We start from the raw sequence: 19419 nt of genomic DNA, 5'->3' as shown, positions 1-19419 counted from the left end.
TCTGGGTCCAGCGCTGATGAAATAACAACCCTCTTTACTTCGCAGATGGAAGGAAGAGATGGTGACGAAGTGAAAAGAGGGGGGCAGGGAGGCACACGACAGATGAAGGAATGACGGACGTGCAGGGCTGCAAGATGATTTATGGTTGAGATTCACTGTCTGAATAACAAATGGAGTCCATCCCGGGGATGTCGTGATGATTGTTTACTGCTTGGAACCCACTATGGCAGCAGGGGACTGCATTTGCCCCTCCATTAAAGCTCTAATCCTGCATCCTACACCTAATATGTTACGACAGCTTGGAATATTTCCACGAGTGCCTTTTCTTTCCCCTCACGCCTCCTTTGGATTCGCTGTTGTGTAATTATTCGATGTGTCTGTTAAACACCAAAATAACAATTTCATTTCTATACTGAATTTTCAAAGGTTAAACGGAAGGTATGGTGCTGAGAGACAATTGGAAACAAAGAGGAATGACTGAGCATTAGTGAGACGAAATGCAGGGAGTGAGCTCTGCTGTTGTATCAAGCATTATGACACATCTCTATACTGCACTGCCTGCCTCACTGTATGCTGACTGCAGATTTTCATTAACCTTGGGCACCGTCTATTTGTGTTTCTAACCTGGTCCATACCATTCTCATCCTCCCACTGCATACATCTCTGCAAACTGCACGGTACAGCCCCTATCTGAAATGAATAATCAACTTCCCACATTGTGTGCATGCCAAATACCATAACACCAAGCAACTGAGATCCATATGGTGCTCTCTTTCAGAATATGGTTTGTGTGTCTGTGTGTTTCGTTGTGTGTGTATACAGTAAATCCACATTTGGACTGGCGGTTGAATAATGCTCTGCTGAAGCATGCATAATGCTTTTGTTTTTCAAATGCCATATTATGCACTAATGGTAATAGAAGATAGTTTTAAACATACACTGACAGAGAAATATAAGCGATAAACAGTATAATATATATTTTCCTGCTCCAGAAATGTTCATTGATCCATACTATGGGGGCTGGGAAATGGGAACGCTGCACAATTGTACTATTAACGCCAAACTCGGGCCAGATACTCTTCATGACTATAGATAAATGCTTTTGGCTTCATCTTCATACAGTAAATAAACCATTTGTGTTACTGATATATCCTTGCACAATACAGTGTGTCCACTCCAATGAATGTAACCTCAGGTTGAGCCCTGGCAACGACACCATTTGCTTGTAACAAATAGCATGGATAACAGCAGCTATAACAACAGGGGAGACAGACAGTGAGGGGCGGACAGGGGGCTGTGAGGGCAAGGACGTTGAGGATGAGGTGAGAAAAGAGCAGCCAGCTTATTAAATAGATTTATGGTTACATTTAGTTCAGACTACATTTTAAATCAAACGTGATGCCAGCGCTTTTTATTTTCCGGTCACGATGTGAAAATGTATCTACCTGCTGGAATGGAACAGTCATGATAAGGGAAGGAATCCTTCAGTGTGTAATGAAATCGTTACCGCGGGAAGGAGAAGGCTAGAGCCCGGTTAAGCAGTCTGAGTCAGAGAGTGCAATGACTCGATGGAGGGTAATAATGTATCAGTCTCTGTAATGTCCGCTGGGGTTTAACCTTGAGGATGTTCACACAAAATCCACCATCTCGTACAGCCACACCAACAAAACATTCATAAGTATAGTTCATTTAGCCTTTAATATCTATCTTACCTTTATAAAGTCACGTCGCTATACTCCTGCGTACATTATATTATGCCCTAAATCCATATAACCCACTATATAATGCATTTTGTCCTGAAAGAAAAGGAGGCAATTACTTTTGATTTCGGATTCTGAATACATTTCACCCATCAATGAGCTGAAACTGACATTATTACTTGTTATCTACAGATAAGCCTTCTGACCAGTGGTGATTGACAGCACCTATTAGCGTTAAACCTGCACAATTATATCCGTGGGTTAACCTTTCAAGGTTGTTGCCGGGGAGAAGAACCCACACGGAGAACCACCATGCAGCAGAGAAATCTAAACGAGCATAACTCTGCATTGTTGTCCTACTCTACATGTATTTCAATCTCCTACTCTGATGTGTACAGACAAACACACATATACATACCTCCTCCCACTGATGTATGTATCTGATGAGTCGGGACAGTCTCAACAGACGCAGAAGACTGAGGATCTTGGTGAAGCGGACGATTCGCAGGGCACGGGCTGTTTTATAAACCTCCGAGTCAAAGCCTTTCTCCACTATTAAAAAGATATAATCCACTGGAATGGAGGAGAGGAAGTCCACAACAAACCAGCTTTTCAGGTAATTCATCTTGATGATCTTGGGGTCGAGTATGATCTCGGAGCTCTCCTCGTTGACGATCCCCGTTCTGAAGTTCATGACCAGGTCCACCAGGAAGATGGTGTCCGAGGCCACATTGAAGACCAGCCAGGTGGTGGTGGTCTGCTCTGAGAAGAAGGTTATTCCCACAGGAATGATGATTAGATTCCCCATCATCATGATGAGCATGATCAAGTCCCAGTAGAACCTGCGAAGAGACAGGCATACATGAGTAAAGCAAAGATGAAAACATGTTGTACTAGGCAGACAGACGGTGCATTTCAATCCAATTAATGTGGTTACACTTCTAAGAGTTTGTCTAAGAGTAGAAAGCCGTCCAACTGTTGCATATTCCTACCTTAAGGCTATAAGGGTAAGAATAAACCTAGAAAAAAAGTTAAGTAATAGAGTCTAGGTAGAACTTAAAGGGGACCTATCATGCAAAATGCACTTGTGTACGTCTTTTATACATGAATATGTGTCCCCGGTGTTCCAGGGAACTCACCAAGTGTCAGAAAACACAACCCTCTCTATTTTCCTCCATACCCAAATCTCTAAAAAAGGGGCTGCAACGGATCTGATAAAAACTGATCCAGATTTGAACACTGTCCTGACGTCAGGACGGTGGCGCTACGGCTATTGGGCCAACTCCACCAATCAGGAGGAGACAGCCACGGCCATTGCCGTTCGAAAGCCCTGGAGACGCTGTAGTACATATGCCAGGCCTGTAGATGGTGCTGTTCTCACAGAATCAACCCTTGCAAAAACAGAGCTAAAAAATTTCAAATTGAGCGAAATGAGGCATGGCTAAAATGCATGATCTGTTTGGTATTTTGAAAAAAAAAAAGTATAAATATGCCTTATATAGGTATGGTCCTACACTATATTATTCAAATATAGCATGATAGGTCCACTTTAAAGAGAGCAGCGCTTTGAAATCAATTGCTAACATCAGCATGCTAACTCAACTACGTCTTATCAGCACTAAACATAAAGTACAGTTAAGGATGATGGAAATGTTTGCCGGTATTTGGTCACAAAACAAAATATTGGACAGATACAACATTTGACCTGATTATAGCAGCATCGCCAAAGTCATTACAATTCATTATAATCCATCTAATAGTTGGCAAGACATCAACAGGTTGTTAGCAGGATGAATCCTCTGGGGAACTTGAATTGCTTTACAACCTTACACGACAATTCATCCAATATATGCTGAGATATTGCAGCTAACGTGGCCTAACATGACGGTGGTTTTATAGTCTGACTTTACAACTTTTACTATCAGTTTGTCATCTAACATTTAGAGTAGACTATGGGTCTTAACAATCACTGAGGAATTGTTCAACACTATCGTTTGTGGACTTGAAGAGGCTCTAAGGTCTTGCCTTTATAATGCTGTCCTCACAAGAGAATTAGGTAGCATTAGCTCGTGCTTTGAGAGCTCCATATGCTTATATTGTTACCTAAATATCTTCTTAGTCTTTTTGCCAAGTCCCAAAGTTACTGAAAGTAGTACAACTATTATTCAAGGGCATGAAAAATGTGCTGCTGGCCCTTTCCTTGTATTGAGGACTTTAGTAGGAGACCCTTTGGTCCTCCTTGCTGTGATAATGTCCCTGCCCTCTGTCTTGTGATGAACAGAGAAGTGATTCATCAGCACCCTGCTCTTCTCACGAAGTGTCCTGGGCCTCGATAAAGGCCGAGCAACCGTGAATGAAAATAGATGCTTTCAGGAATCCTATCTCGTGCTAAAAACTCTCCACTGACGCCATCGCTGCCTGCCTCTGCTCTGCCTGCCTGCCCGTACGTTGCTGCTGTTGAAGATGGAAATGGACTGGCTGACTGGCTGGCTGGCTGGCTGACTGGCAGGCTGCCTGTCTGGCTGGCCACCCAGTAATGGATCTGTTTGAACGAATTAAGACAGGGCCTTGGCTTTATAAATACCCTCAGATCATGTGTCCGATAATTGTCTTCACTCCAACTGAACAGGGGTCATCCAGGTGGTTCTTAATATCCACTATAGGTATTTTTACACCAGCAGGCATTGAACTATAGACGTAGGGATTGGACTCTTCATACGGTGAGCCTTGAATCTATACGTTAGGTGATACAACTAAGCACAATACATGATGCACTTTATTCCTTAAGTATCTATGGTAGAAATCTCAATGAGCATAGACTAAGCGAATATAAAAGCAAACCCTTTATCATACCATGTTGAATACTTAAAGACACTATTGTATAATATTCAGTCTATTGCCTCCATCCAACATGCAAGGACACAGAGCAGTATGCGTCACGGGTTATTCTTTTTATTAACATTTATATGTTTAAAACGAGGCTTCAGTGATGACATCCGCAATGAGTCATCTTTTAAATTGCTTTATAACAATACACAATGAAAAAATATTCATTTCGGAGGGGAACAAGAACAAAAAATAAAGATGAGACAATTATTTTATTTTAGGAATCTATGGATCTGAGGAAAACTGAAATTGCTTAGGAGAGCTTAATTGGTCTAAGATTAAAAAAGAGAAATGCTAGAACAGATAGAAAGTTCAAAAGAAACTAAGTTTGAAATACAAGAACTCAGAAAAGCAAAGTTCATTAACTAGAATAAAGTCATTGATGAAGTCGACAAAATATGTAAGTGTTTTTTTGTTATATGTGGATTTAAAGGGTAAAAAACGAAATATCCTTATACCATTCAAGAATACAATTTGAGCATCTGTTAAACTGTAATATTTCAAGTAAATGCATGATGTTTTCCACTCATTAACATAAACAAAAGCCCACGCAGTGCCCACATCTCCAGGATATTTCTGTTCCTCTCATGACTTGTGTAGGTGGCATTTACGTGACCTCTAACACACCCACTTATCTAATGAATAAAAGATTGTGTTTCACTTCTTGAATTTGAAACTATAAAACAGAAGGCAGCAAAACATGTTGCTGAATTAGCGAGGAGCATGTAGCACAGTTAACTAAATCCTTGAAAAACAAAGAGCATTTCAGGTATTTGAATGCAAAGTGAGTTGTCCCCTCTCTCTTTAAAGAGCCAGTCACGAAGTGTGCCGATGCAGTCAGCTCCAACGACAGCTCAAAGACTGCGCCCTGCTCTTGCTACATCATCGACTTAAAAGCTTGCTTCATTGCCTCTACTCGGAAAAAGCACCCAGCCCCAGTTTAACCAGTAACTAAGAGGATGTGCGCCCAGCTGTAAATGCAGCTCCTACTCCAGTGGTGCACTTGGTTATCAGCCAACACTCCTGCATCAGGTTCTGCAGCTCCACTGACGCTTCAACTCAACTTCCACATCCACATGGAGCTCTCCTCATACACTCGCCTCCAGCTCCAGCCTATATCTTCCCTGAGGTGTTTCCCCATGTATGCATTCACATCAGGATGCACCCTGCACTACGGCTAGTCATTTCTTCTGCCGAATCCTTCCTCAATTTGTCAACATGCTCCCAAACACACCAACAGGCAGCTGTTCTGATTGATTAAAGTGGGAGCTGCAATCACTGGATCACTGTTCCAAAAACACATTAGACAGGCTTTGAAGCAACACTGCAGACACAGCATCGGTTCCTCTGCCAGATGTGTGCACCCTGCGAGGACTATTTAAAAAAAAATTAGTATTTCTTACCCACAAATATATCACAGAAAAAAACTTTCAGACAACCAAAAAGCCAGACATGGTCTTTGCCCAATATTGACTTTTATAGCCAAGAGGGCTTATCTAAAACAGGAGCATGGAGCTGTAGAACCCAAAAAAAGACAACCCATTAAGCTCTGAACAGAATAATGTACCGCCTCTGTTGTACATCAAAGAGCTAACAATCCTGGTCAAAATCAAGCCAGCTCATTTCTTCTACCCTACAACAAGTGCTCCATCATAATCAATGTCAGACCACTCCTGCCAGGCAACAGAGGGAAGCCCATACTGTACAATCTTACTCAGCACAGTCTTTCGGCCCCAATCCAATATGCAATGTGACGAGTATAACGTGCTCCAAGAGGTGACACGCCTGTACAGAGTGATGTATAGAGGGTGAAAAATGGGATTCAGATCAAATAAATTCCGGTCAAAGTCATCTGTGAGTGATGATGTTATTAAAAAAAACAGCATACGAGTACAGATCTACAACCAAACATCATTCTCTTTCCATCCATGTCTGGGAGGGAATTACTTTTATTATTTGTTTGAATCGACTACAATGTTCTACACTGGATTCTCAAACATGTCATTTTTAAATGACTTTGACAGGTTGCCAGGTTTTTTTTCAAACTTTGATAGACTATGACTTAACGTCTAAAACACACACATGTGTCTTGGCCAAACAGACGGCCTCTTTAAAAATGCCTGAAAGAAGACAACAAACGACAAAGGCCTCTCCTTAGAATAACCTGAGGTGTATGATGCCATGCATGAGCCCTCTCTACAAATCTATGAATAATGAATATTACTAACCTGCCATTAATCTTTAAGCAGCCACTGTGTACAAAGAATATGTTGGATATTGAGTTTCAAACACTCCCACAAAGCAATATAAAGCCTGTGTGAACAGTGGTGTCATTCATGGACTGTACTTACGTAAGAGTTTTCATTAAAGAACCTACAGGGTTTTCTCTTTTGGGTCATACAAATATCTCTCAGTATAGAAAAGAACAAGGTCCAGGAAATGTTTAATATGTACAAAGTAAATTAATTAAGGGGCTAGGTTAAGACCTACAGTTTAGAATTAGATTACTTTTTAAGCTACATTACAAGGAGACCTGGCAAACAAAGTGTACCCTTGCACCTCCATCATTTATGCACCAGTATTTGAGCTTCTTGAAGCACTAGGATTTAACCTTAAAGTACAAGCTACGGGGCAATCTGTCTTGCAAAAAGGGGTTGTCTTTAAACTAGCTAGAGGACAAGGACTTCCTATAAAAAAAATGCCCTTTGGAAAATGTCATGAGGAAGGAGCCTTAGGGGGGCTTCACAGTCTGAGTTAGTGAAAGAAAATCTCCTTCAGCAGAGATTAAATTGCAAAAATCGCCATTGATTGCCCAACAAGTCTCGTATTTATAAGATAATGCAATGGTTATACATTATATATGTGTACAACAGTGATTTGATCCATAATAGAGCCTTTACCCGGCACTTTTCTCCTCAATTCTTTATCTCTTAAACAAAAAAGCATTCAGTAGATCAGCCCATATACTTAATAAAACTAATTTATAGCCAGCTGTAAAAGGGCCATATGACTGAATTGTAACCTTTTAGCCATCTTGTAGAGAGAGGTCAATGTCATTACATAATTGTTTTCAGAGACCGCTAAGCTCATTGACTGTTGTGCTACTAATCCTTGCCCACCATCATCGTACATCTGTGCGAGCACATGGGCATGTGCATATGCCTGTGTGCCTTTGTGTGGGCTAGTACAGCGCATCCGACTTAGCATTATTTTGATTGTGAAATGGCAGTTAGAGCTATTGTGATGTTGTTGCATTAAGATCAATGTACCAATACAAGCTTAGTGGTCATAAAAGTGACGTTTTGCAGAGTTTAGATCTTTATATTAGAATTCAGTCTGCAGACTCTGAATCAGGAGCATGCATTAAAGCTTAGAGAAACATTGTGCTGCATACTCAGGCCTGCTCAGAGTTCAGGACCATGGACAGCTCTGTGTTACAGGCAGCGGGATCAAAGTGCCCTTGCGTGTCACATATAGCTTCAATGGAAAAGGCGGATGATTGTCACCATCAAGCCGTGCCAGGGGACACCGGCGCAGATGAGATGCTTAATTGGTTGAGTGGTGAACTGTAAACATGCAGCGTGTAGAGAACCAGTCCTGGCTGTACCTGATCTCATTTGTTTACCATTTGACTGTGCTCTGCCAGATATGTTAAACAAATTAGAGCACGCATTAGAAGCAGTTGGTCTAAACTCACAATGGCAAGACTCATTTGCAACACTATACTCATCATGAATGTGTGATAATAGAGTCTAAATGTAGTTTCCACTTACAGTACAGAATCACTCTTCACAACAATGGGACAATGCACTATATGTTGAGAATGCCATAAAATACCATGTCACTGTGGCATGAATGACAAGGAAGTAAGTGAGTAAGTAAAAATCGCTTTTAAATGTGCTTTATAAATAAAACCTGATTTGATTTGATTTGATTTGAAGTGTGCCATGATGAGCCCCTCTAAAAACAAACACATTCCATTACATTTACTCCCCCCTAAAAACACATCACTCATCCATAAGTGTTGTCTAGTGTTAGCCAGATTAATTTAGATTGATTAATTCCAAAAACGGCCATTTTCTCCCTAATCGTTTCCCTGCACGATTTTACCGCATTCTGTGCATTTTTTTTTGCACACAGGCCCGTCGTCTCGTACCTCCGCCTACAATGAAATGTTTACAACCGTGATGGTGCAATGGCACTGTCACATTGTGTCCAGGTACTGTCACCTCTACACGGGAACATATCGTACTGAAGAGCCGACTCTGTGGTGATACGGGGGAACAATCAGGAAAAGGTGCGCCTGTGTGTGTTGACATTCACCATCCTTTTTCCAAGGACATCTCACTGATACACCTTTGTAGCCTGAGTGCGTCCCTCTCTGTTATAATAAAAATGCCGCAATGAAACACAGACACTCGCTGAGCACATTTTGTCAGTAAAGCCCTGAGCCTGATTGCCTAAATACAGATTAGCGTTTGCGCTTCGGGGCAGGCTGTGCCGATGACAGAGCGTCATGTGTGAAAGTGTATAGCTTGCAGACCCCCGGGTGACGGGAGGGGTGGATGAAAAAAAGAGGGAGGGTGAGCAGGTGTTTTTTCCAGCCCTTACCTAAAATCGCTATATGGATGAATGATCCAGTATCCGGCCGTTTGCACCCTCTCTTGCTCCTTCTCCACGGCTTTTTGACTGCCGAACATACGCAAGGAGAACTTATTCACTCCGGGCTGCATCATGGCCCCAAATTGCCTCTGCATAAAACCATGTTGCCTGTCCTCCTCGTCCAGATCGTCAAAACCGGCCATGGCCTCTTCCCGCTCCCCCTTGAAGCCCACTGAGTTGCCGTGGTCCTTCATGTTCTGGCTCCCCGTGTTATTTTTCTGTATCGAGTCTTGCCTCTGAAAAACATTATTTCCATCCGCCTTCTCCTCCTTGTTGCTGGAGAACGAATTCGATTTGTCTTCCATGGTGTTTTTAGTTTTCCCGTTGTTCTTTTTGGCAAAGCGTTCCGTCTCCTGCTCGGGAGTGCTGCGCGCAAAGCTCGAGAGGACCCGCCGTGAGCTCTCCTGGGTTTTTGCGTTTTTCTATTATGTCCTTCAAACTGTTCAGCTCCTCTGCCTTCAGAGCGAGTGCTGCAAACTGAGACAGAGTGCCCGAGAACTCTGTGGATCAGGTTTCTTGGGTTACCGCCATCTACCGACGGCCCCGGCTTCTACCGTCCAAAGCTTCTGTCTCACTTCGCACGGCACTGCGGTTTAACTGGCACATGCCCCTGCACCTTATTTACATAATGTGGCTCATGATAGCCCCCCCGGTCACCTTTCCCCTCCTCTGCCACCAGTAGCACACATGGTCAGACGAAGTGGATATTATAGGAGCAGAACGCGTTATATTAAGTTAATAAAGACGTGTTTTTAAATCAATTGACACACAGCATGCATGCCTCCTGTAGCTCGGCTGGCGGCAGGTTGGCTTCCTACTGAGGAGTGATAATAGAAGACATCACGGTGAAACAGATTGTGGTGCCGGTGTGATCATAGCCCCTGCTCACATGAGGAAACTAGTTGGACATCTTGCGGAAATCACACCTTTTATAGGTGTTGGAGATATGGTCCAACATTTAAAGTGTGGGTGAACTGAATGCATAGCACTGTCTATAGTTGAAAGAGAGAAGGACTTGCTATAGGCAAACTTAGCTGCAGTTTGCATTGCGAGAAGATCATATTCTCCAAATAAAACTGCATGGTGCGGTTTAGTTAATAAAGTAATATTAGATGAATGCATGTACATTTAGGGATTACAAGCTCTAACATCTCCTAAAACAAACTACAAACTTTGTTAAATCAACAGATCATAACATGATTAAATTATAGGTTCCTTTTTGCTTGGATAAACCAGCCAAAAGCACATTGGGAACCAGACAGAATACATTAGTAAAAAGCACTAATACCACATTGTAACATTTACATATGAACATTAGCCATTACAAGTAAACTTCATGCATTCAAAACGATTGAAGTAAAGTGCAATCATTTATTGAATGTACTCATTAGATAAGTATCCCTTGGACAGGTGGAGCCTGAACATTTGCAACAACCAACTAAAGATTATTCTTCTGAATGTATTCTCTTTTCTTGTATTATTTGATTGGATTGAATATTGGATGTTTGACAATCGATTCGTTTTCAACAATAGTTTATTTTGCAAAATGCCTAAAGCTCAGTCTTCTCCCATACAGTATGTTTACTTTCATCAAGTACACTTTTAGGTCTTTTTTCGCAACATACATATAACCTATAGCAACCCTACCTATTTCAGAAAGACATCTTTTACTTTTTCCAGAAATACACCAATTTAGTAGCATTTTTTACTAGCTACTTTTCAGGTGAAGGTTGTGTATGGAAAATAACACAAAAACTGCCTAAGGTAAATACATTAGAACAATAGCTCCATCTTGAAAAACTACAATATCACCACACTCTTCACAAACAACCAATCAACAATTAGAATCAAATAATAAACTGTAGAATAATATAACAGTCACAGGAGGTATTCCTCTGTGTAAAGTGTAGTTCTACATTATTTACATTTACTTTCAATAACATCTGTGCTTGATTTTTGGAATGAATATATGAATATTGAACAATTTAGAAACAGCTTTTACTTAATCTTTAGGGTGAAAAAATAATAGTAACTCTTCCTAGAGGCGTCAAAGAGCATCATCAAGTTAGACTCTCTCCACAATGTGGCATTACACACCCACACTGAACACACACACTGAACACACACACTGAACCAACACACTGAACACACACTCTTCCATTCACTTGTGTCCATCACCATGAGGGCATTAGATCAGATATTTTGCATGTTTGGCTGAGATCATGATGTAATGATACAAATGTAATGTGTAACAGACATCCCTGGTTGTTTTTGGTGCGTTTTTTATCAGTTTGTGTGTTAGGTTTAGGATTAGTTTGCATGCCAACTGTTTCCCCTATAAGCTTGCATAACTTGAGTTATACAGTGCATGGGACAGGGAACCCTAACCCTACATACAAAGGAAAAAAAAAAATGTTGCATAAGATTTATGGCTTAAAGTAAAACTGAAATTGAACAAAGTGCAAATCCCAGATGGCCCATTTAGATGTCAGGGAATAAGTACAACACAACAAGAATACATTTACCGGTAGGGGGATGTGCGTGAGATGTTTTCAAAGTACGATAAACCTTTCATTTCAGGTTTGGCCACAAATCTTATCCCTGATTCCAAGTGTTGTCATGCATCTGGATCTACAGGATAATGACCTACATAATATGACCTTATGCAGCTTGGAAGTGTACATTAAAAAGCTTAATACACTGAATGCTGTATAACATTCAAGATGATCCCAGCGCGTTTTTAATACTGCCTTATATCCGAATACCCAGAAAATGTTGAGCCAAATATCCTGCTACTTGCCTGATAAAATGTGCTCTTGTTTTCCTACGATAGACTCATTGGTCCTGCTGAAATTGCAGTGTGTCTCAAAGATTACAGCCAGTCATATCTGCTTACAGTCAATAGCTCATCTGGACATGAAACATTACATACCCCGCTCTGCCACCCATTGCTTACGCCACAAATAGCAGCCGGCTACAGGATGGCAGCGTTGTGTTACAATGCCCCCCATGGCCCTTTTTTATTTTCTGCAAGTCATTCTATGTATAGTGACACTATCCTTTGGAGAGGCTGCTTACAATAGTTTGAGCATTTGGAGTGATGCCTTAAAGGTCACCTATTATGCAAAATCCACTTTTTCATGTCTTTTATACATAAACATGTGTCCCCTCTGTGTAAAGAGATTCTGAAAGTTTCAGGAAAAAAGATTTGCTCACTTTCTTTCCTGATCCATTTATATAGAAACCTGTCTGAAAATGAGCTGATCAGATTTTGGCCACTTTATGATGTCATAACGATTTTCTGGCTTGTGTAACCGTTAGCCAATAACCACCCAAGGGTTTCAAGGTTCAAGGTTCTTTATTTGTCAACGAACATAGCTAAAAACACAAATAAACAGAAAAAATATAGTGCAAGTAAATAGTAAATACAAGAAGAAAAATAGTTTAAAAAAATGAAATAGTGCAATAAGAGTCGATATGCAAGTCATTGAAATATGATAAATTAGGTAAATAGATAAATATTTTTTAAGTAGCTGCCAGATGAATATTGTGGATGTTGTTTCAACAGTTCAGGTGTTTAACAGTCTTATTGCCTGTGGGATGAAACTGTCTCTGAGTCTGGTGGTTTTAGTCTGCTGGAATGCTGCGGTAGCGCTTGCCAGACGGCAGCAGACTGAACAGTTTGTGGCTGGGGTGATGGGGGTCTTTTATAATCCGGAGGGATTTCTTCCTGAGCCGCAGGGAGTAAAGGTCCTCCATGGATGGCAGCCCCGTCCTGGTGATGTTCTGTGCAGTTTTCACCACCCTCTGTAAAGCCTTACGATTGAGGGCGGTGCAGCTGCCGTACCAGGCCGTGATGCAGCCAGTCAGGATACTCTCTATGGTGCACCTGTAGAAGTTGCAGAGTATCCTGGAGTCCATGTTGAACCTCCTCAGCCTGCGGAGGAAGAAGAGCCGCTGTCAAGCTTTTTTGGTGATGGTGGTGGTGTGAAGAGTCCATGTCAGGTCCTCAGTGATGTGGACCCCGAGGAACCTGAAGCTGCTGACTCTCTCCACCGTAGTCCCATTGATGGCGATGGGGGCGTGTCCCTCTCCTTGCTGCTTCCTGCAATCCACAATCAGCTCCTTTGTTTTGCTGACGTTGAGATGGAGGTTGTTATCCTGGCACCAAGATGTCAGGTTTTCGACCTGTTCTCTGTACTCCGTCTCGTCGCTGTCTGTGATCTGGCCGATGACGGTCGTGTCGTCAGCAAACTTCACGATGGTGTTGGAGCTGTGTGTGGCCACGCAGTCGTGTGTGAACAGGGAGTAGAGGAGAGGGCTGAGCACGCAGCCTTGAGGGGCTCCGGTGTTGAGGATCAGGGTGGAGGATGTGATGTTTCCCACCCGCACTGCCTGGGGTCTAGTCACAGAGGGCGCTGTTGAGCCCGAGATCTCTGAGCTTGATGACCAGCTTGGATGGCACAATGGTGTTGAAGGCTGAACTGTAATCAATGAACAGCATTCTCACATATGTGTTCTTCGGGTCCAGGTGTGAGAGGGCAGTGTGGATGGTGAGGGCTATGGCGTCGTCTGTGGACCTGTTTGCTCTGTAGGCAAACTGCAGGGGGTCCAGAGAGTCAGGGAGGGAGGAGGTGATGAATGATTTGACTAACCGCTCAAAGCACTTCATTATGATGGAAGTGAGTGCTACTGGGCGGTAGTCGTTGAGGCGGGTGATTTTTGTCTTTTTGGGGACAGGAACGATGGTGGAGTGTTTTAAACATGTGGGGACTACAGACTGCAGCAGGGACCTGTTGAAGATGTCTGTGAACACCTCTGCCAGCTGAACTGCACACACCCTTAGGACACGGCCAGGGATGCCATCAGGTCCAGGAGCCTTGGGTTAACCCTTTTAAAGGATTTGCACACATCTGCCCTGTTTAAAACAAAAGGGCAGGGCTCCTGATCCTTCTGTGCCTCCACAGCCTGGCTGCTCTCAAATCGTGCAAAAAAACTGTTCAGCTCATCTGGGAGAGATGCGCACGCAGCACCCCCCGCTATTTCTATTAGGTATACCTGAATACATCATCTGTTGTGTAATTGTTGTAAATCACATATAATGTCACTAAAACATCCAGGAGACCAAGCTCAATAACTGACACAAATTAAGAAATACAAATCTTCCACCTCCTGGGCCAGACATGACTACTAATTCACTTTTCCTCTTTCTACTCTTGTCCCATGACTGACTGCTTTAATTAAACCCTGATTGGAGCTGGGAAGATGGTAGTGTTGTAATAGGATTGCGAGCTTTGGTTCAGAGTATCATGGAGCTCTGGGATGACGCGGAGGCATTGGACAGGGACCAGCCGAGGCCAAGGGTGACTTAATCAGCAAACCGACTGGTACAAACAAATCTGAGCATTACGAAACTCACTCAAGAAGATGATTGTGATAAAATGACGGGGTGTACGTAGGTATGCAAACATCAAAACGAGCAATCCAATTAACAGAGTGCACAAATCACACCGTCCCATTGTTGCTCGTACGCACCAGTGAGCCATTTCACCGATCTATGAACTCGGCCAATTATATTAAACTGAGATGGTGATATTTCAACAAAAATCAATGATAGAATACAACATTTGCAGAACAAACAACCTTAACATGATGTGAGTTGCTACATTACTTTGTGCATCAATCAAACAAGTTAACCACTAGCAATTCAGCGGGGTTAAAGTGACACTTGGCATGACACATCATTATTAGATCCACACAGCTGGGCACTTGTTTAACCTCTACAGATTACACAACCACAAGGAAACAGTTGTACTTAACCTTTAAGCTGATTTTTAAGAACTAATGGTTATCCACTACTTAGCGAGGGTCAAAGCTAATGACTTCTTGTTGTATTGTCTAATGCTTGAGTTGCACAGTATTAGGGGACTATCTAAATATATATGTGTATGTATAATACAACTTCATGTTATTAGAATCCTTGTGAGTCGTAACACCTCAGGCATAGACTCAAGATGATTGTAGAGTTGCTCATATAAGGATTAAAAATATAAAATGTATTTACATAGAGCATTATGAACTGTACTGTACAATTGTGTTTGATAATATGTAAACATTCAAAGTAATCAAAGTCAGACATCTAAAATCCTTTATAAATGGTTGACCATTCGCAATTTTGATTCTGATACTACATAATTGTAGAAATGGGTAGCTAAAGATTCCAGTGATCTTGATAATACATACTGGTCAATTCTAACTGACCATTTATTTTACCTTAAATGTGTTGGATATTTAAGAAACCCCAATACTTTCATTCCAAATGGTCACAAGTTAATTGACATTTGGGGAACGTCTTGCACGGTACTACTTCCTGCTATCCACACTGATTTCCTTTCCCAATCCAGTATGCTAAGATAAGTAACATACAGTGTATACAGTACATTTACTGTAGTACTTAGTTTAGTCACAGCAGAGCTCTGACCCTAATGCCACATTGAGCAGTCTGCCTAACCTGGATGCACTCCAGCTTCTTCAGACAACAAAGTGGCTTAACACCTGATCCTGATTAGCAGGTAGGACAAATAATTGATGCCCCATTACAAGTTAATCATTTCAGAGCTGACCGTTTGCCCTGATGTCTGGTCCTTCGACATGAAGGAAGGACATGTCGCCCGAAGACAAACCCTGTTGGATGATCAAAAAAACATGGTCATATATATTAATGATGATACTCCAGCAAGTCTTACATCTCGTCTGTGCCCTTAAACAGAACTCAAACAGTCTATTATTACCATTACATGTATGCAGCTACTCTTAATCTTAATCCATGTCTATTTTGCTCAAATATAACCATATTTCTAATGTAGTGGCATTGATTACGGAAGGTATTTTTTGCTTTCCTTTTATACATAAAATTAAAGTTATTGGCTTTAATCTTGATCATGACATTAAACAAAGCTCAGTGTTACATATGCTGCAAGTTGGTTGAAGTTAAACAGGTGCAGGTACTCTGCCCAGAGGTCACATGAGCCTAGACAGTGGATCAGGTGATGAACCATTGACAGCTTTTCACTGCCTGAGTCTTGATTTGTTGCATATGCGTAGTAATCCCATAGGATTGGAAAGTATTTTTAGTGATGCTTTATTGGCGTCTGTTGATCCCCTGATGGGTGACGTCTATTACAATAGTAATGGACCAGCCTTGCTCATGTTGCTTGTGTTACCAGTATGCTTCTTAGCCATCTACAGGTAGGCACACCCACAGTGCTTGAATTTAGACCTGATGGAGAAATCCAATCGGGTTTTCTTTCATTGTAACTTAAGAAAGCTGCTCTGTCTGCTGTCTTATCAGAAACTCATGGTAATGAAAACCAAACAAGAGTCTGATGAAGATCTCCTCACACTGACCATAGGGTATTTCGTTGTGTGCTCAGTGATCTTGGTTTGTTGGGCTGTCCTTACGTGCTCTAAGTTTGCTCTTTAGTTTCGTTTCACGTCATCATTTCTACTCCACAATGACCAAATGTTTACAATATCGCACCGGAAATTAACTACATGTCGGATGAAAACAGAACAAGTAGGTTTTGAAAGAGAAATGGAAGAAATCACCATTTGAGAAGGGGTGAAAAACATTTGATATTTCACCTTTAAAATATTCTAAATCGTGTTCTTAAAATGGTTGTCCGTGACCTACAAGTACCTTTAAAAAGGACAGATCTTTCTCCAATGTGCCTCTGCTAATGCATCAATCATTACGGCTCACTTTTGTGTTTTTCTACCAATAATCAAGATGAAATGTAAGTGTTTTTCACCTCTCTGAATCTTTTCAAGCCATTTTGTTGAGCAATTACAGCAGATAAAAGAAGGTGTTCTGTTCTCACTATTAGTCCTGAAAGTCTTTTCTTCTACTGAACATTTCAACATGGTAAGAAGCTTCTGGGAACTTTCTGTTCACCTGCATTATTACTTACAATATCTGCAAAGTATGTCACCTGTCGCATGCAGCAACATAATCTCACAATGTATAGGGGTTACAGTATCTTTTATGGACGTCAAGCTGGAGAAACTTCAAGTCTCTATCTCATAATATTTCTCGCTTATATTCATTTTTATGTCGATGTCTTTGTCATTAGGAATAATATATTGATGTAGATGTCACTTAAATATGTGAGAAATCTCTTATGTCACATCAAAATGCGATAACAACTGGCAGACTTTATTTCAATAGCGTGATTGTTGTTTTTAAAATACATAAATACTCTGCGTTTCAGCTTCTAAACCTCATCATGTCTGAAATGTTGTGTATACATGTCTGCCATGCTATGAGCAAGTTGAAACCCTGGAGTATAGCGATGGCTACGTCATGTCCGGCTGATTACGAGAGAAATCTAAATGTTAATTATGTCTCCAAAAAGTCAAATCCCCTGAATGTTGAAAGCCAGAGATTTTAGAGGCTGCTGGGAAAATCCCGTAGTAATCCATGGTGATCTGAAGTACTCTAGCCCCCAGACGGCGCAGACCACAGCCAGCTGCAGACAGACAAGTGTCCGTCTGTGTGTGTGCACGCTTGCATGTGTGTTTCTGTCTGCATTTAGGGCAGGGAACAAGAGGGAATTAATTTAGATAATTCAGGACATTTTAGGGTAAGAGGATACAATTTGTTCCTGTTCAAAGGTTGGGGAATGAAGTAAAGGATAGTCTACAGATATAAATATGTAATCTGTGACGTCCACCTCTCCTCATCTACCCTCTAATTTATCCCACTGACGACAATTCCTGCCCAAACATATTTTTAGTTGTGACACTATAGCCCTCCCCTGTTTCAGCCTCTTTTATCCTCACATTACTTTTCACATCTGTCCTCCCTGAACCCCAACCCTTCAATCCGTCTCGGCGATAAGGCTTCCTGTTGTTTTAGGCTGCTGCGTCAGCAGAACAGCAAGGTTACATTTCCCAAAAGAAAGAGGTTTCCTGCAGCTCGATCTATTACCTCACACAGAGCCCTCACCTTGGAAGATTGATAGGTCAGGCTTGATTTGAATGGTCACCTATTATGCAAAATCCACTTTTTCATGTCTTTTATACATAAACACGTGTCCCCTCTGTGAAAAGAGATTATGAAAGTTTCAGGAAAAAAGATTCGCTCACTTTTTGTCCTGATTGGCTGATGGCTAACCATTAGCCAATCACCAACCAAGGTAACCCCCCCCACCTTATCACCTGAATCTCCTCCTAGAGCACCATTGTGTTATTTTTAACCAAATCTCTCTCAGAGGGGCGTGGGGAGGGGCTCCTTATTTTCATCTAAAGTAACAGACACAGAATCAGCACTTTAGAAACAGGGCTGAAACAGAGGGGATTATGGGATGCTGCAATGATCTGTTTGGTATTTGGAGCCAAACACTTCAGAGACATGTTTTGTATATATCTGAGACCTATAATATATTGATGAAAAACAGTATAATAGGGGACCTTTACATTTCACATTCAAAAGCGGTAAATAAAGAAGAAGTACTGAAATATACTTGCACTATGCAAATGTCCTCAACAATGCAGTAGCCCTAGTTCAATGCACTGCCATTGAGGAGCAGATGAAAGTGTTGTGTAAGGTTGAAGGTTTTCAGAGTGGGTCAAGGAGGAGCCAGGGTCATTTCACAGTGATGCAAAGTCTCTTAATCTTGGAATTTTCTTGCCTTGAATTCAGCCCCGCAGCAAGTTTTAATCCCAAGCTGCCCTCACCAAGCTACACCAATCTAATGACTGCGTTTATGGTCTGCAAATCCTCACAAAGAAGCCTGGATTTGCAAGTAGGAAAAGTGTTGTCTCAGACACGAAGAACATTTTGAGCTGGATACATTTTTGATATACTGATGTTTTTTTTAAATAACGATGACAAGATATATAAAATCCACCCTATCCTTAAGCATAATGAATGTTAAAGGTCCCCTATTATACTGTTTTTCATTATGTGATAGGTCTCAGATATATACAAAACATGTCTCTGAAGTGTTTGGCTCGAAATACCAAACAGATCACCCATTGTAGCATCCCATAATCCCCTCTGTTTCAAAAGTGCTGATTCTCTGTCTGTTACTTTAGATGAAAATAAGGAGCCCCTCCCCACGCCCCTCTGAGATATTTGGTTACAAAAAACACAATGGTGCTCTAGGAG

The 19419-nt window shown here is 41.5% G+C and overlaps 1 protein-coding gene across 1 annotated transcript in view; it reads right to left on the bottom strand.

The window, feature by feature from the left end:
* LOC117476360 (potassium/sodium hyperpolarization-activated cyclic nucleotide-gated channel 1) overlaps positions 1 to 9664 on the bottom strand; it is a 67179-nt gene extending 57515 nt beyond the window's left edge. Inside the window, exons 1-2 of the mRNA XM_034122817.1 lie at positions 9198 to 9664; positions 2119 to 2542 (exon numbers count right to left, since the gene is read on the bottom strand). Of these exons, the coding sequence (XP_033978708.1) occupies positions 2119 to 2542; positions 9198 to 9553 (780 nt within the window). The 5' untranslated portion in view covers positions 9554 to 9664. The remainder of the gene's footprint in view (positions 1 to 2118; positions 2543 to 9197) is intronic.
* Between the last annotated feature and the right edge of the window lie 9755 nt (positions 9665 to 19419).

This window comes from Trematomus bernacchii, unplaced genomic scaffold, assembly GCF_902827165.1.
Source record: "Trematomus bernacchii unplaced genomic scaffold, fTreBer1.1, whole genome shotgun sequence".
Classification (NCBI taxonomy): Eukaryota; Metazoa; Chordata; class Actinopteri; order Perciformes; family Nototheniidae; genus Trematomus; species Trematomus bernacchii.
Note: the sequence above shows the minus strand (reverse complement) of the source record. Positions and strands in the feature narration are given on the sequence as shown.